A 25,353-nucleotide genomic window follows, 5' to 3' on the forward strand; every position below is an offset into this window, starting at 1 on the left:
AAGATTACATACACTTTAATTGACCTACCATAGTTGAGTTGAGTTGATTTTGAGTTTAGCGTCCCTTTCAGCAGCGAGGCTATATGAGACGGGACCTACTGATGAACGTGGAAGACGAACTACATGAGCTCCGGCCAGGAATCGAACCAATCTCCCACACCAAAGGCCCGTAAGCTAACCGTTTATCCACGAAGAAGCTCATTGACGTAAGAATTTCACTAATAAGCTATATAAAAAGATTGTTATAAAAAACGTCAACCATACTCAGGGCCGACACTAGGCAATTTGTTGCCTCGAGCAATGACATCATTAACCGCCACCGTTTCTACAGAAAGAACAAATCTTAAAAGCCCGATTTTAGGTATGCTACCTTCATCATGAACAACAAAAAGGCTCGAAAGAGCACTACCACTCAGAAAGGCCTAAACACTACAAATACAATCTCCTGTCTATTTTGTTCTTTAAATAATGAACTATTCTGTTAGTGAAAGATAAAGGAAACACACCTGCATAGGAAAGATGTAGTCATTTTTATAGAATTCAATATCGAGCTAAAATCTCAATGTTGCAATTCTAGTTCAACGAATCTTTATTTCTTGATTTTCCTTCTGCATCTGTTAAATCAAAAAGAAAAAAAAACAAAGAAGTTTCCACGTTCAGTGATAAGTAATTCTTTGTGAAAAAGACAAGAGTAGTATTCATATAAAAACTGTGATAACAAAGTAAATGGAACAGGTGTTCGCTGCTGTTCGAGAATTGAGATATTGTATTTGGCAACAATCAAGCAATTTATGTTGGGATTTGTTGGGTCATTTGCTCTAGTACTGTCTATGTGACCTTAAACTAATTCGACCTAAACATGATTTATGAATGCAGCATTCAAATAGGAGATCAGCTTAGTAAATTGAACTACCATCATCATAAAGTTTGATTGCAAACAAGAAATATTTATTTGTAATAATATAGTTATGACAGAATTTTTCGCCCCTCTAAACTTGTCGCCCCATGTAAACATGGTGCAGCAAATATGGTAGAGCCACCCCTGATTTTCTATAAGTTGTCTACCTGTATAAGTTGGCCAGATTACTGTGTAACCATCATTGACCAATATAAACATGTTTTGTTGTATCTACCCAGAGAGATAAGGGATGTTTAAACTTGAAGGCAGTAAAGAAAACTACAGAAAGTGATAATTTCCCTTACTTCCTACAAATTTATCGTTGGACAAAGCTAAATGAAAGAAATGTTTCTAACTTTTGACATAACTTTATTTTACATTTACAGTTCAACACATGTGAAACAAACAAACAAATACAGTTTATGGTGCTTGAAATATTCTGTAATCACAATATTGTGGTGGCGTTTCAATCTTCTGATCAAACTGAAAAGAAGAGAGCAACAAATCTTTTAGAGAAGAAAAAAAAATTATGTAAAATTAACTTTCTGGTATTGTATTTGTTCAGTATAAAGTTAGAGGAGAACCAATTCACACACACTACGCCTGTATTATATAACGATAACATTCATAAATATGTATATGTTGATATGGACAACAGTCTGTAACGTATGATAATATTTTCTTCTATGGTCAGACCTGAACATTTAACTTGTTAAGTTTTGTGGCCAGACTTGTACAAACATGCTTTTCTAGGTAGTTCTGATATAATATGTAAAGAAGCCATTAACGGTGGATGTATTCTCAATTATAAAGAAGGAATTTGGTTAAAAATAGAAAGATAAATGCAAAAAATCTTTCGAAAATACATCAGTTTAGATACTGTATATTGTATCTTGAGTGTTAATATTGAATATTTATTGAGTAAACTACGTTTTATTATAATTAATTACAGAAATTATAATATAACGAACTTAGGGCTAATATATAGAATCTTGAAGGATTCATTAAAATAAATAATATACTAAAATAGTTTATGTTTGTGGTTGATTTTTTTTCATTTCTTTAGCGTACCTATATGAAACGTAAAACTACAGTTTTAAGTAGAATTCGAACGAACGTAATGAATTCAATGCTTTCCCACTGGGAATCGAAGTCCGGAATCCCGTGTGGTCGAAAACCTCGATAAAAAAAAAAAACTAATTTTGTCATATGCCGATAATAATTGGTAATTTTGTCGAAACAGGTTGATTATAATGTAATATGCTGTTAATTATCAGATAGTATCCTAACAGTGACACACACACTCGTACCAATGAAATACACATTTCTAAAAATTAAGAGTCTGTTCCGATAAATTCTGTTAAATAGGAGAATAGAAAGCACATACTGCAAGTATATTTTCTCTTTCGGAAAATATTTAAAACAGGAAATAAGGATAATTTCAGACAATTATTACTTACTTGTATCATCAGTGCTTGTATCCACCGCCATATCCTCCTCCATTATCATGACCACCTCCGAATCCTCCCCCAAGACCTCCATGCCTACCTCCTAAATCTCCTCCACCAAATCCTCCGCCAGAACCACCCCCATGGCCACCAGGGATGTACACAGGCTGGCTAATATACACAGGCTGAGCTACTGGAATAGGAACTGGTACATTCTTAGTCACTTGAACTGGATATGGTTTTGGAATTTGGACAGTGACCTTCTTCGTGACGGGGACAGCGACAGTTTTGTAAACTGGGTAAGGAACTGGTTTATCTACTGGGATGGCAACGGTTTTCTCTACAGGAACTGGGTATGGTTTTGGAATGTGTACGGGTCTCTTGACTTCAACAGGAACTGGATAAGGTTGTGGAACTGGATAAGGAACCTTCTTCTCTACTGCGTAGGGCACAGGTTGAGAAACTGGATAAGGAACGTTTTTGGTGATAGTGATGACTCCATTACCACCACCTCCGCCTCCTCCTCCTCCAAGAGAACCTCCTCCGAAACCACCTCCAAATCCTCCTCCATGGCCACCTCCAAATCCACCTCCTAGTCCTCCGTCATGACCACCTCCGAATCCTCCATGACCTCCTCCGAACCCTCCTCCGCCAATTCCTAGTCCAGAGACTCCTCTCTTTTCATGTTGTTTGTCTTCATTTTTTGGTTCTTCCTCTTTGGCGCTGGTGGTGGCTACCAAAGCCACAAGAGCTAAGAACTTCTGCAAATAGAAAGAAAATACGATTTGGCCTTATATCTATAGAACTATGCAGATCTGCACATTATTTATTTATTTCTTTAAATTGTATATTCTTTGAGAACTCAATTGTAGTAATCTTAGACTACATTTAATCAATTTAATTATTAATAATTGTGTTTTAGTTATGCTGAATGTATGTACACTCATGTCCAAAATCATTGTCGCATGCCTACAAATATGTTGATGTAGGAATATAGTTTGATAACGTATTCGCTCGGCATTTCTTATAATGTTAGTATGTGTATAATCGGGAAATACATGTATGTGACAAATTTCATGTCAAAAGAACAGTAAATAAGAACAATAAAACGAAAATAAATCTTTCTTGTCCATTTAACAACAATTTTGTTTTACTCATTCTAATTTTCGTATTTATAATTCTTTTCCTATGAAATTTACCACAAATATACATTTTCCGATTATACACATAGTATCAGTATTAAAAGTATCCTGTAAAATCATTATCAAATTTATTCTTACAAGAAGACAGTTAGAGCTATGCGACAATCATTTTGGACATGAGTGTACATGCTGTAAATATGTATGAGAGTTAGACGGAGTGAATGCTTAAGTTTTTACCGCAAAATAGAGCAATCCTGAATTCTAAATCCATGTCTCAGTTTTTATTTTTCACTTTCCTTCCCTTTCCTTTTCTTTTGTTTCATTTCTTTCCCTTTCCATTTCTTTTTCCTTTCTTTTCCTTTCCTCTCCTCTCCTATCATTTCATTTTTCCTTTCCTTTTTTTAACGTCTTACCAGACAAATACAGGAACTAGTAGCTTCGAAAATGGGCCTTGAACAACTAACTTTCAAAATTGTTCTCAGTATAAAATAAACCTACACTGCAAGTGGAAGAATTTCTGTATACATGTCATAAAACTATAAAGTTTCCTTTGGCATATAGCTTTCTTCCTACTAACATTTCTTTCTTTCTTGTTTCAAAATATTAACATTTTGCAAAACTCAGTATTTTCAGAATTCAAAATAATTCTCTTTGAGAAGTTCATTACTGTCTACAAATAAGAAATAATTGTGTTTAGCTTATGATTAGTTAAGTAGATCGTTAAGTTTTATAAATCGAAAAGATAAGTTATTTGTTAAGTTGTAGTGGGTACGGTGGCTTGGTGGTGGAGTCTTGTGCATGGTATTTTTGTTTCAATCCCCGGTCAAGTAAGTTTGTGGTGGACAACATTGTGTCTTTGAGTCTTCTCTGGGTATTCTCATTCCACAATATATTCTTCCATCATCATTTACTTGCGTTAATCATGCGTTAGACGTTAAACTGAAATATTTTGCTAAGTTGTTTTCCAGGCGTTTCTGTTAACGATTATCTCCCCTTAAAATTACATTATTGGAGTTTGAGTTTCTGGGTTTTTCATATTTATGCAATCCTGGCGGAGATATAGCATCGATGCTGACGTTCCCATTAACTCTCAATCAATGAATCAATTCATCCTTATGCGATACCGAGGTTATGGAGATATGAGCCCACTATGAAAGTTGGCTTCGATCTACGACCGAAGTGTTTCAGTCTGGTGTAGTTATGGAGTTCACATATAATCATACATGGTCAACCTTCACAGTATAGAAAGTTCACTACCATGAGGTCCCGCGTAGTGAGTGTAGTCGCTAATTCTTTCGTCTTTAATGCGAGCGGTCCCACATTCAATTCCCGGTGGTGACACTCGGTCGAAAAAGTGTAAAACCTTTCTCAGGCCAGCCATCTTGAGAGAGATTTTCTGAGTTTTCCTCATTTCAACCAGGCAAATACCGAAATGTTACCTAACATATAGGCTTCAGGCTACTTCTTGCCTTCCCTTTCCTCGGATAGTCTGATCGCCGAAAGACGTAATCTCTCATACGTAACGAGTTAACATGGCTATAGGTGCCGAAAGCCCAGAAATCTAATTCCTAATACTGATCCTTATCCTAATTCTAGTTCCCCACCACATTACCTCCCCTCCAAGATGGTTGGGTTACAAAACTATGTCATCTGTCAGGTCAAAAGGAGGGGGATCAGGTAATGCAGAAAATAGCATAACAGGCAAAATTAGTTACTTAAACTTATTCGGTAAATTAGGTAACTAAGGAAACGTGGTACAGCACTCACCTCTGGTACTAAAATCTCTTTTTTCAATCCCAGCCCGTGTGATCGAACTCAAACCTTTGGTACTACAACCCCTTGGTTCGATCCCAGTCCAGAGCTTGTGCTGGTCAACACCGTATTCAAAGAGTTCTATCGTAGTTCTTCTGTTTCTCCTCTACATTTCTATTTTTTCATAATCATGTAGTTTCGTTAATCATGTCTCTACTAGGGTACGTAAAATTAAAATATGTTATTCACGATTCCTGTCCGAGCTCCCTCGTGGCTAGGTGAATAGTGCACGCACTTTTGGTGTGGGGGAACCCGGTTCAATTTTAGGTACGACCTCATACGGTTTCGATCCGATGTTAAGCTGTAGGTTCATATTTCACATAGCATCACTGCTCAACTGAAAGTTAAACTCAAACCAAACCAGCTCCTCTTTTGAACAAAATAACTTTCATCTTGGAAAGTTGCTGATAATCAATGCTAAAGGTACCACGCAAGTATACAGAGCATATAATTTTAGCTGCAAGCAGTGGCGGCGATTGAACGTTAATAGTGGGGAGACAATACATGATCTGAATATTTGTATATCAATATAAGTTTTCCTGGTTGTCTCTAACTCTTTGTTTGACGAAAGGTTGTATAAGTAATAGCATACTATCTTTTTCAGTTAAAATAGCGTATATCATATTTCATATTTTATTACGTAATTGACAAGAGCAACGCAAGTAGGACCAGCCCTTTGTACTCTTAAACAACGAAAGTGTAAGAAGGGATTCCTTGGTCATGAAGATCTTAAAATTCTGTCTGGAAAATTGTGTGACCAGATTATTTAATGATAAATTTACAAAACAAATCAATAGAAAGGATAACATTAATCATAGTAATGAATAAGGAGGCTTGTTTTGTAGAAGTTATATTGAAACTGGGGATTAATGAATTATTTATATTTTTAAATCCACACATGCTATTAAATATATGTTATTACTCTTAGAAAATCAAAGACAGTAAATACTACAAGCATATGCTACGACGTTTAAAGAAATAAGCAGTAATATTAATTGCTTTGAACTGCAATTAAAACAATGCTTTCTTAACTCGATGGGAAAACAAATAACCAATACGTACTCACGCAACGGCAAATATTATATGGCACGTTTTTTTCCTCTATGAATCAGTAATACATACAAAAACTTTACATTTCCAAACGAAACTGAATCACTTCAGAATACTGAGGCGACAACTGCCTCCTCTTGCCCGCTAATCGCCGCCTCTGGCTGTAAGAATGAACCCCCACATATGCATACTTCACTGAGTCAACCCTCGCACATCATATTGAAGAAGCAAAATCACCATAACATAATACTTACAAACGCGTTCATCGCCTGTGTAATGCTGGTCGGAAGATTGGAAGAGGAATTGTGATGCTTTCAGTGAAGCTTCAGTCACCTTTTATACAATTCCAGTCGCTTTCCCTTCTTCATAAATATTGTTTTCCATTTCATAACGTATTTGTACAACTTTTGTCAGTTTTAAAGATGATTCATTTTTAAATTCTAATTCTACAGAAAAAAATAGGTTAATAAAATATCCGGTATAATTTATTGATATATATACGTATATTTGCAACCAACTAAGTAGTTTAGTTTTCCTCGTTTGTATAAGAATCCTTTTTAAGAGCTGAGTATTATTTGTCAAACAGATTTCTCTTTTACTGAAGATACATCTAATATTATCTATAGAAAGAAAAATAATTAATTAAATTAAGTATCAAATTAACAATATTATTAGATTTAATAAAGAAATATCCAAAGATGAGACATTCAAATCGATAGAACTCGTTTAAGTGGACAAACTGAATATTAATTGAGTATTAATCTTTATGCGTAATTTTTGAGAAAACTAAGGATAAATAAGACATTTTTTTTGTAAGTCTAGAAATTGATACTGTATCTTAAACTTGCCGTCTACGAAGTGTGATCAAAAAGTATAGTGAATCATTTTCTTAGAAACAAAGTAATAAATTTACATGGAATTTGATTTAATCTCGTTCAAACTACTGTCCTTGGCTAGCAATGCACTTATCCTAACGTTAAATCCATGGCTGGAAACATTTCTGGAAGGCTTCTTTTGGAAGGGTGTTCAGCTGCTCTGTCATGGCTCTCTCAATGTCATGAATGATGTCAAAACATTTTCGTTTAAGCACGGTTTTAATTTTTGGGAAACGCCAGAAGTCGTATGGTACTAAATCTGGTGAGTAAGGCGGATGTGGACAGACAAAAACACTTTTACGACCAAAATCTCGCGGATCAAATGCAAGGTGTGGCACGGCGAGTTTTTGTGGTGAAGAAGGAAGTCATTTGCCCGTTTCATCGGCGGTTAAAATGCTTTTCACGGACCTATACGAGTTGTATAGTTCTTTGGAAAGCTCTCGAATAGTCATTCGCATGTTTGAATAAATCATTTGTGCCACTTTTTGCACGTTTTCATCTGTTTTTGATGTCGAAGGACGTCTCGATCGTTGCTCGTTTTCAACCGACTCCTTGCTGCCTTTAAATCACTTATATCATTTGTAAACAGTCTTCAATGCCAAGCCTTCATTGCTATACACTGATTTTGACATTTCGTGAGCTTTTTGGCACTTGTTGCAGCTTAGAAGAAAACTTAATGTTGGCGAGCGACAGACACTCTTAACACGTCTTTTGCTTCTGGAAGCCAACTATCATGTTACAACACGTAAAAACTCGACTTTGATTGTACCAAAGGTTTAGACTACCGGGCTTACTAGCTGAAATGGACACAATAATAAATGGCACTGTGCAACTACATTCATCGCACTTTTTGATCTCACCTTGTATTAAGATGAACCTTCTATTGAGGTACGTCCTTGTCAAGCCCTTCATAATACCACTAGCAAGACAACAGAACTTCATATGATTAATGAAATATAACCCAAAATTATGATTAATTAATATGTTTAATGAAATATTGCCCAAAATTATGATGAACTAACATCAGTAATGAAATATAGACCAAATTTATGATTAACTAATATGATAAATGAAATATTGCCCAAAATTATGATGGACTAATATGATTAATGAACTATACCCCAAATTTATGATTAACTAATATGATTAATAAAACAGCCCAAATTTATGATTAACTAATATGATTAATGAAATATAACCTAAAATTATGATGAACTAATATGATTAATGAAATATAACCCAAAATTATGATGAACTAATATGATTAATTAACTACAGCCCAAAATTATGATGAACTAATATGATTAATGAACTATAGCCCAAAATTATGATTAACTAATATGATTAATGGAGTATAGCCCAAATTTATGACGAACTAATATGATAAATGAAATATAGTCCAAAATTATGATGAACTAATATGATTAATGAAGTATAGCCGAAAATTATCATGAACTAATACGATTAATGAAGTATGACCCAAAATTATGATGAACTAATATGATTAATGAAATATAGCCCAAAATTATGATGAACTAATATGGTTAATGAAGTATAGTCCAAATTTATGATGAACTAATATGATTAATGAAATATAGCCCAAAATTATGATGAACTAATATGATTAGTGAAGTATAGTCCAAATTTATGATTAACTAATAAGATTAATGAAACAGCCCAAATTTATGATTAACTAATGTGATTAATGGAATATAGCCCAAAATTATGATGAACTAATATGATTAATGAACTATACTCCAAAATTATGACTACCACAGAACAAGTAAAACAAAGGCTGATATAAATTGTGTGTATTTCACATTTGTTTATTTCATATCACTGGAACGAAATTAATTTTTTGTTAAATTTAAATGTCATTGGTATGCTGTATAGGCTAAAAGAAACAAATAACAAATGAAAAGTGAATTATCATCAAAGATTTTATGAAGTAAGAATGTGGAATGAAACGGGAAAACTCCAAGAAAATTCAAGGGTACTATGTTGTTCCCCACAAACGTACTTAGGTTGGGATCGAACTACGGATTGCAGAACTGAACGTTGTATCAGTATGAGATGTCATGCCATGTATTTCATATCAAAGTAAGGTCCTTGTCAAATATATGTAGTAGTAACAAAATATATAGAAATGCTTCCTCTATATATTATCCCTAATTGTAAATTCCGCTTTATGAATGTTGTCATTGCTATATAATTTGATAGTAAAATTTCCTGATTTTGCTATGTGAGGTGTTTCGCATACATTTTAATACGTGTTAAGGTCCGTAAAACGTTAGGAGCTACGAAGAAACATATGAAGCTTTTTCGAGATGCTCCGTGTGTTGAATATACTGAAAGTGTACAAGAACCGTCCAGTTTTGCGCTATACGAAATCTTTCCTACCTGCTGAGAAGCTTGTGAAACATTCACTAAGACGTAAGTAGTGTTATAAACAGCCACAAGAACCAGGGACTTTAAATGACTTTTGTGTTGGAGAATAGTACAGAACAACTGGAACATCTAAAGAGAAGTTATTGCTAATTTATGATAATAAGACTAGAAGTGAGAATAACATTATCATATTTGCACAACAAGATCTAGCTAGAATTGAGTGGGTGCAGTGGTTAGTATACTGGCGGGAATTTCCAAGTTGCCCCAAAAGGCTTCCGGCAACTATATATTACTCATGTTAAACTCAGTGAAAGATCTGCTACTATTTTGTATGCTCCTCTGCAGTAGAAAACAAGAGAATTACAGTCATAATTGTAATGCACTTTGAAGTTGTTGCAAAGAACAGCGCAACTTAGTATGTTGTGTGGAACATTATTGTAAAGTACAAGGTCTGGCTAAAATAATAATAATAATAATAATAATAATAATAATAATAATAATAATAATAATAATAATAATAATAATGGAACTGGTTCCAAAAGTACGGTTAATTGTTACAAACTTACAAATTAAAGGTGATCCCCTTCAACACACTCAACTCCCCTTTGCATATGAAGTTTCCATTGTTGGGAACAGTTTCGGAAATCTTCAGATATCACCGATTTAAGTACTGCTGCCGTTTTCTGCTACACCTCTTCCACAGTTTAGAGGTTGGATTTCACTTTCGGAAAAAGAAAACAATTGCATGATGCCAAGTACGGCGAATAAGGTGAGTTTTCAATACTGGAGTGTTCTTAGTTGTCAGAAACTGCTTAACAGAGAAGGGAGTATGCGAAGGAGCATTGTCGTGATGCACAATCTATTCCTTGTTTTTTTTTTTTTTTTTTTTTTTTTACAAATGGGATTTTTTTTCTTACAAGTTCTTGCAATTTCACAAAAATCTGCTCTTAATACTGCTTGTTCACTGTCTGACCTAATGGTACTTATTCAACCAGGCGCAGTCCATTGTTATGAAAGAACACAATGAGCATAACCTTCACTTTCGATTTCCTCTTGCGTGCCTTTTTTCATTTGCGGAGTTTTGCAATGCATGGATTACCTTTTCGTTTCAGGATTATATTGAAAAGTCCACGTCTGGACACCAGTGACGATTTTCCTTAACAAATCCGGCTCTGCTAATAGGCGTTCCATTGTGTCACTGCATATGTGCTTCCAGAAATCCTTCTGTTGTTACATGAAGTCTTTTGGTGTTATTTTAGCGCAAACTTTGCGCATGTTCAAATGATAGTGCACAATTGCTCGGACAGACTCTTCATCGATGCTCATCACATCTGCTATCATTCGAGTGCTGAAGCCTGCGATCTTTTTGGACAATGTCATTCATTTTTCCATAGTTTCCTCTCTTGTTGCTGTGACAGGATGACCTGGTCTTTCTTCATCATCAATGTTTTCACGTGCCTCGCTGAAGCGTTGATGTCACTCAAATGTATGTTCACTATCATGTATGTATTTTTGCGTGGCACATTGGATATCAGGTTATACGATTAATCATACAGTTCTACAGAGAAGGTATCAATAGTTCTAACAGCAAATTAACAATCTCAATCAATTTAGTTAATGATTGTTATGTGTTCCAAGATTCGTTGTTGTGATACATCGATAGACATAGTGTAATATTCCAGGGGAAACACACTAAATTGCATATTTATGTATCAAACACATTTATGAAAATCAAAGTAAATGTGTTATACTTAATAAACTACACAAATGTTAATTGTGAAGTACCGTATAAGAGAAATACACTTTTGTATTTTCCTAAATATTTTAGAAACCAATTCCCACAAATGTATTTATTTATTGAACTTATTTGTAAGGATAGAAAGATATACATCTTATATTTGTATTTAAAGATATATAAATGATAAATGTAGAAATAAGCCTATCTAACGATACAAATGAAAGTTGCATAAAATTTGGTTGTACTTATTATAAAGATTTGAAATCTGATAACTTTGCAACAGAGAAATTTCTCACATATTTATGGACTGGAAAAAGTTGTAAGAAGTCAAGAATATATCTTAACGTTTATATTTAGTAAAGGATACAAATAATTCTCCTTATTAATTAATAAATAATCATTTTTATTGAATAATAAGGTTATAAAAACATGAAATACGTGTTATTGCTTTGGTGATTTCTTAAATCATGTAAAGTAAGTTTTTCAAGCATGTGAGAAGTTGATCTTTAGACAAAGATCAATACACTCTAGATCAGTGGTACTCAACCTAATTCCTAACATGACCACCATTTTATCACGTCTTCTTGCCAGCGACCCCGTTATAATTTCTGGTGTAATAAGCTTGTGTGAGATTTTTAATATACCTATTGCGGAGATTCACGATATCTATCTATATCTATTATAAAAGAATCCATTTTTTGTGTATATTGGATACAGTAACTTCCTCAAAAGCGAATGGATTAAAATAAAATTTGGTCAGTAAATTTATATTACAAATATCGAATCCAATCCGTCATAGTATTTCAAAATGGAGGCATTTGGAAATTTTAAACCTTCATAACTCCTTTAATTTCGCCTCATATCATAAAAAAATAAAATGATTTCTAATTTTGGTTTAAAAAACTTGGACAGTTGTTAAAAAAAATATTGAGTAGTTTGAATGACTTGATAATGTGCGTCACGAAGACTGAACTGCACATTGCTTCACTAGTGAAATCACACCATGCTCAGGTACCGTATCTCATTAGCTTTCAATTTTAATTGTATTTCAACATGCAGATTTTGTTGCATTTGTATTTTTCTGGTATTTCAATATGCAGTTCTCATTAGTTTCGTATTGTATCTCTTTCATTTAAGTTGATTTTTAATCAACTCTGCACCTGTTGAAAATTTTTATTAGATCTATTTTTTGTTGTTCTTAACAGTATGTATAAAAATAAAAGTATGCATAGCAGAAAAAATCAAAATAATATTTAAAATATTTTTTGGTATTAGGTTTTAACTACATTTATCTCTTCCGCTTATCTTTGAGACCCCATGAAACCCTCACGCGACCCCCTAGGGGTAGCGAACACCAGGTTGAGAGACCCTGCTCTAGCCTAAGTTGCCAGAGTAACAGATAGATAATATGTATATTGTTGTTTTTCTCCTAGATGAATGCATATTCTTAAAGTGACCACAGCACTTATTCAAAGGTACACCTAGCAAAAAGATGCACGACTTTCAGTTAGACATGGAAGTACATCCCGGATATGTATCTTAGTAGGAAAATATTTCAGTACATGTGAAGCAATATTTAAAAAAAAAAAAAAAAAAACAACATATTTGTGGAAACAATTTTAAGTTAAAGTTACGGGCCACCACACAACATTCTTTCTTCACTTCCTGAACTAAATAATTTTGTGCTGCAGTTATTAGCAGTGGTGCAAATCTGTCTTCAACATTCGAAGGGGGGGGGGGGAGTTAAGACCGTTCCCATAATCTTTTTTTCTTTTTTTAAGCGATCTTCAAAATATTTATGAAGTTAAAAAACAATGCTGTGGAGTATCAGGGGAGCAAAGTTGTCTTCAAAATTAGAAGGCGAGCAGATTTGAGGCTTACTCTGGGGGACATTAATTTCATCTCACTTTCCTTTGTGCCAATCGGACACAAATCATCACATTCATTCCCAAAAAACACATTTCAAAACGGATTATTGGGGGGACAGTCCCACCAGTTCCAAGATTGGAAAGGACACTTCGATTTTAACCAGGGCAGGCGTGCTGAAGCATTATTTATGAAATAGAAGAAGATAATGTAAGTAATACTTATAGATTGATCAGGATAATTTTATTTGTGCATTGCTATAATGATGTTAGCCGTTATTTGTGAGTGTAGCCATACTTGTTACATGAACAATTTTGGATAGAACGTTAAGATAAGTTATTATCGTAAAATATAAAGTTTTGTGAATTCTAAACTGGTGTATAATTATTGACGTTATCGCTAATATGCGTAATAACTAATATACATAATACATCCATCCATCCATCCATCCATCCATATATATATACGAACTGTGGACAGTGTATACACGATATTTTAAAACAACATCCACAACGTCCAGGAGGTGATTCCTGGCACCAAGATAAGACAAAAAGTGTAGACCAACCTGGGTGTGCAAATGGTTCCTTTCGGAGTTATAGGCTGCTGAAAACATGAAAAAGTGAACTTTACAGGTCCATAGCTGGGTCAATCTAGCCAAGTGATCGGGAAAAAAGAAAAATTGCCGCTCGATCTTTCCAAAAAATATAATTTTTTCATGAATGTTTATACTATATCAGAGTACTTCAAAACCACAATTAAGTATTTTTTAAAACATCTCGTTTCAACGCAGCTTCTGCCGTCATTTTGAGTTTTCTCGATTTCCGGCACCGAAGCACATGCCCCCCCCCTTCACTCTAAATATACACCAGAGCACATGCACCCCCCTTCACTGTATATATACACTATCTAATATGAGAACCTAGCATTGAAAAAGCAACATTTTCCGAAACTTTCTGCTTCATATATCCGTTTGAGGCTTAAAAGAAAGCTGTTTTGCAAAAGCAAAAGATCTGGGAGATAACAGATATGGTAGCATAGGATCACTAAATATTTGCCAGATAGATTTGAAGGAAATAGAAATGGCTATTAAGAATCTTAAGTCCAAAACGGCAGTTGGTTCTGACGGAATTCCCTCCTACATTGTGAAGGGTTGCGCTGATATATTTAAATATCCCCTATTAATTGCATTCAATTTATTACTAAGAACAAGCACTTTCCCAGACAAATGGAAAACAGCTTTATTTTGTCCATTCCGAAATCCAACTATAGTCAAGATATTACCAACTTTCGACCCATAGCAATATTACCTGCTTTTGCCAAAGTATTTGAGCATATCTTGTATCGACGAATCCTTAATCATGTCAAACCGGTTATCTCAATTAAACAACATGGCTTTATTTCAGAAAGATCCACAATAACGAATCTTGCAATTATTACAGTTTTTATAGCGAATTCATTAGATGTAGGCAGCCAAGTAGATGTGATTTATATTGAATTTGAAAAAGCTTTTGATAAAGTTAATCGTAACATATTACTAGAAAAATTAAAGCTTTTCCACTTTTCTCCGTTCCTGATCAAATTCTTCTCATCATACCTATATAATCGTAAACAATCCGTTCTTTTTAATGCATACACATCTAAAGAATATATTGCATCATCAGGAGTCCCTCAAGGTTCAAATTTAGGACCATTGTTATTTATCTTGTTTATTAATGACTTAGCTGACTGTATTCCTGACCACGAAAAATTCCTACATGCCGATGATCTAAAAAATATATGCTCTGCGATTCAGTGGATGACAACATAAAACTGCAGCAAGGTCTAGGTTATATTGGTAACTGGTGCACTTCCAATCAACTTGGGGTCAATGCAAACAAGCGCAAAGTGTTATCATTCACTAGGAGCAAATCACCTCGTCACTTTGATTATGAAATTAATAAATATATAGTAAATAGACATGATTCAGTTAAAGATCTTGGTGTTACGTTTGATGCAAAGTTAACGTTTGACAGTCACATTCTAAATATAACAAGTGAAGCATTCAAGCTATTAGGATTCATAATTAGAACAGGAAAAGAATTTAAGAACTGTTCGTCATTATAGAAGTTGTACAATGCATATGTTCGCTCAAAGTTAGAGCATGCTTCTACTAATGTGAATCTGACTCACAGAAAACATCGTAAGCAATTAGAAAGTATAAGGCATTTTTTTAAAAATTTCTAATATATAAAGAAACTCACATTTATCCTACTTATGACAGCTGTAAAAACATACTTGCTAACTTTCATCTTCCAACACTAGAACAAAGACGACATTATGATTGATTTATTATTCATTCAAAAAGTAACGCAAAATATTTTGGATTGTCCTGATTTCGTTTCTTTATTGAATTTTGATGTCCCCACATTAAAAGTACGTAGAAACACTGGTCTTTATTAGTGCAAAAAATCAAGAACTAACATAATGATGAAATCACCAATCTGAAGGACAACAGCTTTGTATAATAGAATGTGTAAAAATAACAATGAATTTGATATATGTGATATGTCGCCTAAGACATTTCCGAATGCCATTATCATGAGTTATCAAAAGTTATGAACTCAAGTTATGTTATCAAGAGTTATGAACATGTAATTGCGTAATTTACAACTCTGTAATTGGGCTACGGCCTTTTGTGTTGACAATAATTAATAAATAAATAAATAAAAATAAAAACTGTCTATAGATACGAACGTCTGTAGGTATAATGTGTTCCCCTATATCAATTAAGTCAGTTTCTCAAGTATTTGTGTATTTAAGAAAGATCCTAAATCTACATTTCTTATAATGAATCACTTTTCTCTTTAAGATGAGTGCGATAAGATTTAATTGAATTATGTATAATTTTGCCATACTATCAATTTTCATTATTTTTCTGTAAGAATATTGTTTTCTATTGTAAGTGTAATATTTTGGTAGGATTTTGATTCAGATTCGTAGCTAAATATGTTATGAATGACATGAATATGTTATGAATATGTTATGGGTAACATATATACCCGTATGGTATATATACTGGAGATACCAGAACGTTTGTGTCATACACTCAGAGTGCGAATTACCGGGGGGGATGAGGGGGATTTTCCCCCTCAATCACATTTTGTTCCCCCCCAAAGAAGTCAGCTGAAGTATCCCCACCGGGGATGCTCGCTTTCCCCCTCAAACTATGCTTAGTATAACTCCAAATTTCACTGATTTTTGTTATTTCTTGTAAATTTAATCTTCTAGCTGTATTTGAAATGATCGATGTAAACTGTTCAGTTTTGGTCATTTCTACTTACCACCTAAGTACCCACTATTTTCAACGTTGTTTAGTAGAACTATATTATTATGACTACGGTTGTTTCTTGCAACTGTACCTTCGTACCCTTCAGTTCGTCATCGTTTGTGAATTTGATTGTTCTAATTGCGTATAACAAAGCCACATATAGATTTATAAATGTTCTTAGCGGTTGGCCAAGAAGAAGTAAACAAATAGCTTCTTCTACCATACTTGGCGATGTTCGGATATGTCATATTCATCCTCTATATTTGTATCGATTATCATCTTATTTTAATTTTTGTTATAACATGTTATTTCATTTTCCAGTGTACTCTTTGTTAGCACATGGTCTTCATTCCCTAGTAGGTTGTGTGTATGAAACTCAAAAGTTGCATTTAATTTGTGATAATTAGCATAGTAATCACTGCTTTTACAGTTTACGGAAATGAACTTTTGAAACTGTACTCAAAATTTGAGACATAGGTATTCTCTCGTAAGTATATGCTAACGTACACGCTGGGGGATACGCTCCTAGTGAGCAGACATGTTAATGAAGGTGATTTTTAGGTGAATAAGTGAATAATTCAAGATTTGTTTCAGCATTTGTTAATACGACTGGTTCTCCGTGTCATTGTCCGTGTCTGTATAAGCATTTCAACTGGAGCGTTTTTTTTTTTAAAAAAAAAAAACTTAACCCTCCATTTTTCCATCTTTTCGCTGTACAGTTTGCTGTCCACGCAATTAATGTTGTCTGAAAAACTTCAGTGTAATGTTTTATTTTATTTGAATAACGTAGCCCATAGTGAATCAACTCATCTTCAACCTAACAGTAATTTTTAAGTGTTGACTCCGTGCCCATCACGGAATCGATATGTGGAGAAAAAAAGTCGTGATGAGCACAGCTTTAGCGGGAAGTAGAAGCACTAGCTCGAAATTTGAATTGAGATATTTTAAATATTTGGTCTTAGATTTGACCTTGATGTGAGAAATCGGGACCAGCAACAATCCATTTCTTATTTGATAGGCTAATATCTAGATTTTCTTAAAAAAAAAAAATGTCCGGTTTAACTGATAATTTTAGCGGTTTTCACAAGACTGAAGTAGGTTTCTTTTCGCAACCTGTATGTATTAATGCAAAGTGGAAGCTTTCAATATGAGTGGAAAAATTATCATATGCTTGTGATCATGGCTATCGCTCGAGCCAAATTATTAACTAAATAAACCTTAGAGAGCTACGGGGACAAGAGTGAGTACAACATTAAAACACGTTCAGAAAGGTTTAGTGGGGTGTGTGAATGTCAGACAATATATATGTGCATAGTTATTGTCGGTAGATTTATTAAATTAATAAATCTCTTATTTATTACAGATGTCACACACACACACACACACACACACACACACACACACACACACACACACACACATACATACATATATATATAAATGGGGGGTAAGGCATTTATTGTCTCATTTTGAAATTTGAACCTTCAGATTATGTCCTTTGGCCTAATTTTATCCCCCCCAATATAGATTATCTAATTCGCACACTGCATACACTAGTGGAGGGGACATAATCTTTATTAATGCTCATATTTTGCAATGAATACTAAATGTATTTATGGTCTAAGATGAGTAATACATGCAGATTAAGATTATGGGGCTACTGGATAAAATATTTTTTAAAAGTATCTTGATGAATTGCTGACTTTTAGTTTCTTTGCCTGCCCATCAATAGTGTACAGATTTGCAATATGAATGCTGTTATGCTACGAAATGGGTTATTCAGTGTTTGTTTTTAATTTTTACTAGTAGGTACTCTTCCAAAGCAGATATTTTTCATGATTCAACAGAGAGTGCGAGGCAAGTGAATTGCCATTAAGTTAGGGTGTCTAAGCGTAGCGACAGATGGTGTTGGCTTTCATTTATGGGTAAATGTCTACATATTGCATATACAGGCCTAATATTCTCTGTGTGTTGTTTCTCAGCATACCATAGCATCGTAATGAAGCACACTTGTTAATACTGTTTATCTGCTCATACCTAACTAAGTCACAGGATAAGCGAATATGTAAATAGTATATGTTAATAAAGTACAATATGCGCCAAAATATACGGTACTGAAATGAAAAGATGAACAAAATTACATTATTATCATCTGTGAGTTTATTTATCCTCAAAAGAAATTAACATACATACATACACACACTATTAGCGTATTAATTTACCACGGTATGCGTAATGTAAGTGTTCAAAATGTGCACTGCCTCGCTGTAGACAGTGTTAATATCGTTCACGTAGATTCTCAAAGATATTCTGAAACAAAGGTTGCTGCTGATTCCTGCAACCAGACTTCCCCTTCCGTTGACACACTACACTGCCAGAACGGCGAAATTTCGTAACAATAGACAGCATAACTGTGTTATTTGGTACTGTCTTATTAAATTCCTCTCGAAATTGTTCTACCACCTTTTTGAAACTCAGTCCACCTTCACAATCGTTTCGGTATGAACGGAAATATGCTCAACTATGAATACTTTTTCCACCGTCAAGAGACCCATACCCAACAAGAACTGCACAACATAACTTCCTTTTCACTATTGTGAACACATGCAGCTGGAGCTATGCCCTATCGACAAACGGAACCACGTGTTCGAGATGCGCGAGTTTCAGTACTGTATATTTTGGAGCATACCGTATTACTGTTCATTTGAGAATTAACAAATATTGCCTGTAAATTTTCCAGAGAGTGACTTCCATATTCTTTACATTCACTGAGCAATACCTTTGAATAGGCGAAAATTTTGAGTATATGTATATATGTGTACAAAGCAGAGGCGTACCGACGAAGGGTCCACTGGGTCGGGAACTCCCAAAAACTTCCCAACTCAATATGTATTTGTCCCCTTTCTCAATAAAACTATATTTGCTTAACAGAGAAATGTTTGATGTAGCACGAAAATTTGATCTTACACTTTATCTGTATTCTTGCTCTTATAAAAAAACAATCTATATTTTCTATAGATTATTCAAATATTTTTTTCTGCAAATATAGGTGGAAGTATTTTAGAATTACTTATCGTTTTTTGGGGTGCAGAATAATACTCGTTTAATACTACATAGACGTAGTGGGTTGTAGTATTGGACCTCCCCTTTCCCTCAAAGCTTGGGTACCTTCCATAAAAATTTCAGGATACCCGCCTGGTACAAGATACAATTCTGAGAAAAAATACACATAATTTGGTTGTGCAATGCATTAAGTGAAATAAAATGTAAGTTCAGTTTGTATAATATATTAAATGTTCAACAATTTGTATGAAAACAACAACAACAACAATAATAATAATAATAATAATAATAATAATAATAATAATAATAATAATAATAATAATAATAATAATAATTTTATAGTTATAACTAGAAAACAGAAGAGAGCAAAGCAGTGGAATTTAAGGTGAATTTGAACAGTTTTATATGTATAAATAGAGTTAATGTAGAAAGTAATTTACCAAATTGGAAAAAATTACTAAATGACTTTAATGAAGAAATAATCGTTCTTAAGTATGCTTAACGCTTTCAACTTTTGTATTGCTTTGTTCTGGAAAATGGTTTCTGTTCGTTAAAATATTTCCCAAAAACCTATTCTCCTGTGTGAAGAATGGGCTTTTGAGCTAGTATAGAGTAGTAAGTACTCGATGAACGTTCATTGGGTACAGCATTTTAATCTAATTTAACTTAATTCTAACTTCATTCTACAACGTATGCTATTCTAATGATTTTATACTGAATACTTACCTTCCTGTAAAATGCTTAGGTGACGAATGGGCTTCTGTAAAAACTTGAAGTTTAGATGATTACTCCAGGAACCAAGGAACAGCTACACTTGAAAAACAAATGAAAATTAAAAAAGATCGGTAAAATTGATAAATTGATAAAATGGCAGCCGTGTAATCAATTTTGAGTTTACCTGAATAACGTAAGTGTTGAGGCAATAGAACAATGTGTTTTCGATTTTTTTTTCAACGTAGACTAGTACTTGACTCTACAGTTATTTTATATCACTTCACTTAATTTATTTTAACCTGCTGCGACCAACTTCATCTACAGTACGTTTTCTGCTTGTGCTAATATTTCTGTAGCTTTCGTCCAGATAACAACCTATAATTATATAGTATCGTCAGATTCGGAATCTCATATCGCGTTTAAGTGGACTTACGACGCTATCACATTTACAACATAAATATTTAACATCTGTTGCCAAGAACGCGCGTCCTTCTACGCAGAGAGAGAGAGAGAGAGAGAGAGAGAGAGAGAGAGAAGGAGTTATGTCATTAGGATTCTTAATAGTAGGACTCCTCTATTTTGTACTTCATTAGTATAAATACTTGTGAGTAGCGATGTTTTCCTAAATAATAATAATAATAATAATAATAATAATAATAATAATAATAATAATAATAATAATAATAATAATAATTTAATTTTGCTACCAAAAATGCTATGGAAATTGAAATTTGTATAGTAGTTTGTTACACAAAAAAGTGAAATGTAGAGAACTGTGTTGATAGAGTATACAGATTTAGCATAAATGGTTCACACAGTTACAAAACACTCTATAACATTATGCATTTAGAAGTGTAAGGATAAGTGATACATGCTTTTTTTTCTTTTCTGTAAGGGTATGCGGAAAACAGTTTATCTATCACTACTGCTACCGTAATAACAGTGCAAGAACTCAAGGAACGTATCATAAAGGTTGTGACGAACATTGACGGTAAGATGCTATTAAACATATGTAAGGTATTAGATTAATTTTTGTACCAAGAGCACACTTAATGCAGATCTGAAGTATGTGTATTTGAAGCTTGGTGATTACATCTTTTGATGCATCACCTATTTTTGTAGGTCTTATACTTCTCGATATACAGGGGTAGCACTGGTTGAGCGCTTATCTTTTTATGTGGAGAGTTCGATCCTCGGCTAAGTAAGTTTGTGATGCACAACATCGTGTCCGCGGGTTTTCTCGAGTACTCCTGTGTCCTCCCACATTTCCATTCCACCAATTCTTTCGTCATCATTCGTTTGTCCCAGTCATCCATCTCCGTTAGTCTCATGAACATAATCGTGAGACGTTAAACTGAAATATTTCATTCAATTTTTCTTCATATACAGAGTCTTGTAACCCAATGAATTATATATGCTAAATCTCCATATCATTTTGTTTTAAAATCTACATTTTGATGTATGCGTAGCGAATTACTAAACGAAAAATGAAATGAAATCTTTGAGTTTTACGTCCCACGCTTATGCCGATTAGGCTAAAGGAGACGGTGATGATGAGAAATGATAGAAATGGTGGAATGAAGAAAGTGGGAGGAAACGGAAGAACCCCGAGAAAACCCACGAGCACGGTGTTTGTCCACCACAAAGTTCACACGGCGCGAGCTGGGATCGAACCAGGGACCCCAAGTAACGGAGGTGAACGCTCTACCACTGAACCACCGCGCCCCCGAATTACTAAACGAGTTTACATTTGTGTAACAATATATAAATGTTATCGATCATTTTAAGCAGCGAAGGAAAATTATTTGTTACTATTACGTATTGCCCTGTATTTCACTCATTTAAGTAAACTCATATATACATATGGAGCGACGTAAGTGCAATTTCATGAATGGGGATTCAAACACAATCTCACACCCTTTCACAACAAGTGTGCTTTATTAATGTATGTACACTCATGTCCAAAATGATTGCCGCATATCTATAACTGTCTTCTTGTACGAATATAATTTGGTAATGATTTTGCAGGGTACTTTTAATACCGATACTATGTGTATAATTGGGAAATGTATATTTGTGGTAAATTTCGTAGGAAAAGAATTATAAATACGAAAATTAGAATGAGTAAAACAAAATGTTGCTAAATGGACAAGAAAGTTTTATTTTCGTTTTATTGTTCTTATTTACTGCTCTTTTGACATGAAATTTTCCACATACATGTCTTTGCAAATTATACACATACTAACATTATAATATTGTTAGCCTGGTCTACTCTTGTACGAAAGGAATGTGGGGATAGTAGCAAGAATGAGAAGACCAAACTAAACTAAGAGAAATATCTGGAATTTCTCTCTCAACATGCCCCTAAAAGTTAGGCAAGTGTGTAACATGAGATTTAAGACTAATTTAGTTGTGAACAATAGAAGTGTTATTTAACTCAGAGAAAGACATATTGTTCGATTTGTAACAGTTTATTAGTCAATGAATTTAGTGTTCTGAGATTGACTTGATTAAATATCTGAAAGGTCATGAGGAAAGAAATTAGGGAAATCTGGCCTTAAGAATATCATACCTGGATGACTACTGGTCCTATGTTGTCAGGTAATCCCATCGGCGGTTCAGCTCCAAACTTTATAAATCGTCCATGGAAAATGAGCTTATCACTCGATAGTGAACGCGAATAAAATTTATAAACAATCTTTCCGAAACTTAGATTAAAGTAACTATCTCGGCTTGTCGCGAATAGATCGTTTAATAACTTCTCATTATCTGAGGTCTTATTAACTCGATTCTTGTTAACTGATTCTTATTCACTGCTTCTTATTAAACTCCTTCCTTTTCAACTCAATTCTTTTTCCAAGGAAACGGTTTTATATAATTAAGAAATGAGGTTGCAGACATTGAAGATATTCATGACAACAACAGGCTCCAGATAGCACGTGGAATTCTTGAGAAACTCAATTGGGACAGGACATTCTGCTGACCAGAAATCTCTAGAATCTCCAGACACAATCTCTCGGATGATTTAAATTTTGTCAATCCAAGAATTTTTAAAAACAAAAAGATACATAATTCTTACAATAACATAGACATTCTGTTCTCAATTTTGAAAATGAAAACGCTGATCCAATTGTAATTGTCTGACAAACGTAATAACTACATTGTATAAATTTCCTCGTTAACATAATGTAACTAGGTTGCTTTATTTGCTTTTTAGTAATGAAATAATAAAGCGTCAGCGAACTAAATGATTTTCATGACATAATGTTATTCCTAATATTTGTGTGACATGATTTAATGAGTAAAATGATTATGTGAATAAACTTAAATCTAAATGACATAAAATATTGTAACTTTACTAAAATTGAAATCTAAAACCATAATATCTGATAATATTCCATAAATATCCTAAAGTATAATATGACATCTCCTTGTATCCTATAACAATATATACCTGTCGGAATCGTTATCAAATTATATTCCTACATCAACATATTTATAGACATGGGACAATAATTTTGGACATGAGTGTACACATTAACGGTTTATTTTTTCCATATCTATCTCAAGGATGGGAGCAGAACCCTCCTCCTCCGCTTTGTGTACGCCACTGTACGTATTACTGGCTTCACCTGGTTTGGGCATATTAGCAATATTTGCCTACGATCTTCTAGACGTCCTAAAAGGTCGTGAAATATTATTGTGCAAGTAAACAGTTGGAAACTAAAATGCAAATGATCATTTGGAAACATTGTTTATTAAAGGGGAAAGTTGTAGGATATAAAAGGTGATTAAAGCATCACTGAAAGCATCACAAATCATCCTCCAGTCTTCCGACTATTATTACACAGGCCATGAACGTGTTTGTAAGTATCATTCTATTGTTCCGTGTTAATTCTGGTAAGATGTAATAGACTGAACTAATTAACATTAGATTATTATAATATTAAATCACAATTTATTCTTTTTTTCTTTCTTTTGTTAGTTCCCTTCAGTGATGGTCTTTTCAATAAATACTTACCCAATACTCTTTGATTTTTCCCACTAGAAAACTTTCTACCAATATTTATTAGGAAATGAAAATAGTGTTTTTGTTCAAGAAATTAAAACTACAGTTGTTGATATTTAAAGTTGACTATTAAAAAGGATAGTTTCAAATATCTAGGATCAATATTAACAGAGGAAAATCATATTCACGGAGAAATTAAATGTCGACTAAAAGCAGGGAATTCGTGTTACTATTCGGTTCAATATCTCTTGTCGTTACAAATTCTGTCGAGGAATTTCAAGCTTAAAATATACAAAACAATAATCATGCCTGTTGTTTTGTATGGCTGCGAAACATGGTCACTTACTCTGAGGGAAGAACATAGACTGAAAGCATTTGAGAACAGGATCCTGAGACGAATATTCTGACCCAAGAGGAACGGGAATGCGGAATGGCGGAAGTTTCATAACGAGGAGCTGCATAATTTATATGGTTTGCCCAACATTGTTAGGGTCGTCAAGTCTAGAAGGCTTAGGTGGGTGGGTCATGTAGCTAGAATGGAAGAAAGTAGAAACGCTTTCAAAGTCTTGTCTGGAAGACCAATCCGAAAACAACCATTAGGAAGACCTAGGCGCAGATGGGAGGACAATATTAAGATGGAGCTCGCAGAGATTGGAAGACAAAGTAGAAACTGGATGCAGTTAGCTAAGGATAGAAGTCAGTGGAGAGCTTTTGTGAACGCGGCATTGAACCTCCGGGTTTCATGGACCATAGAGTTAGTTAGTTAGTTATTAAAAAGGACAGAAAAATGGCTGTATTAATTAATAGGGCTTATTATTATTAATAAATTCCAAACTATGCTATACAAAAGAGAAGTTTTATTGCACGGCAATGTCTTCTGTTCGTCTGTTGGCAGTATGAGAACGAAAACAGTCATACATAACGAGAAGCAGTTCATTGGAATCGGTTTAGCGTCCCAAGAACAGTTTCTACATCTTCAGTTCATCCTCTCTTGAATTTCAAAGTGACAGACATATACCATTCCTAGTTTAACATTGATAATC

At 34.0% G+C, this 25,353-nt stretch overlaps 1 protein-coding gene across 1 annotated transcript in view; it reads right to left on the minus strand.

The window, feature by feature from the left end:
* Window positions 1-1,246: 1,246 nt before the first annotated feature.
* The window catches only part of LOC145671727 (uncharacterized), a 51,961-nt gene continuing 27,854 nt past the window's right edge, over window positions 1,247-25,353 (minus strand). Inside the window, exons 4-5 of the mRNA XM_081740931.1 lie at window positions 2,359-3,107; window positions 1,247-1,381 (exon numbers count right to left, since the gene is read on the minus strand). Coding sequence (XP_081597057.1) covers window positions 2,367-3,107 — 741 coding nt within the window. The 3' untranslated portion in view covers window positions 1,247-1,381; window positions 2,359-2,366. The remainder of the gene's footprint in view (window positions 1,382-2,358; window positions 3,108-25,353) is intronic.

Source organism: Thermobia domestica, chromosome 15 (genome assembly GCF_964235325.1).
Source record: "Thermobia domestica chromosome 15, izTheDome1.hap1.1, whole genome shotgun sequence".
Classification (NCBI taxonomy): Eukaryota; Metazoa; Arthropoda; class Insecta; order Zygentoma; family Lepismatidae; genus Thermobia; species Thermobia domestica.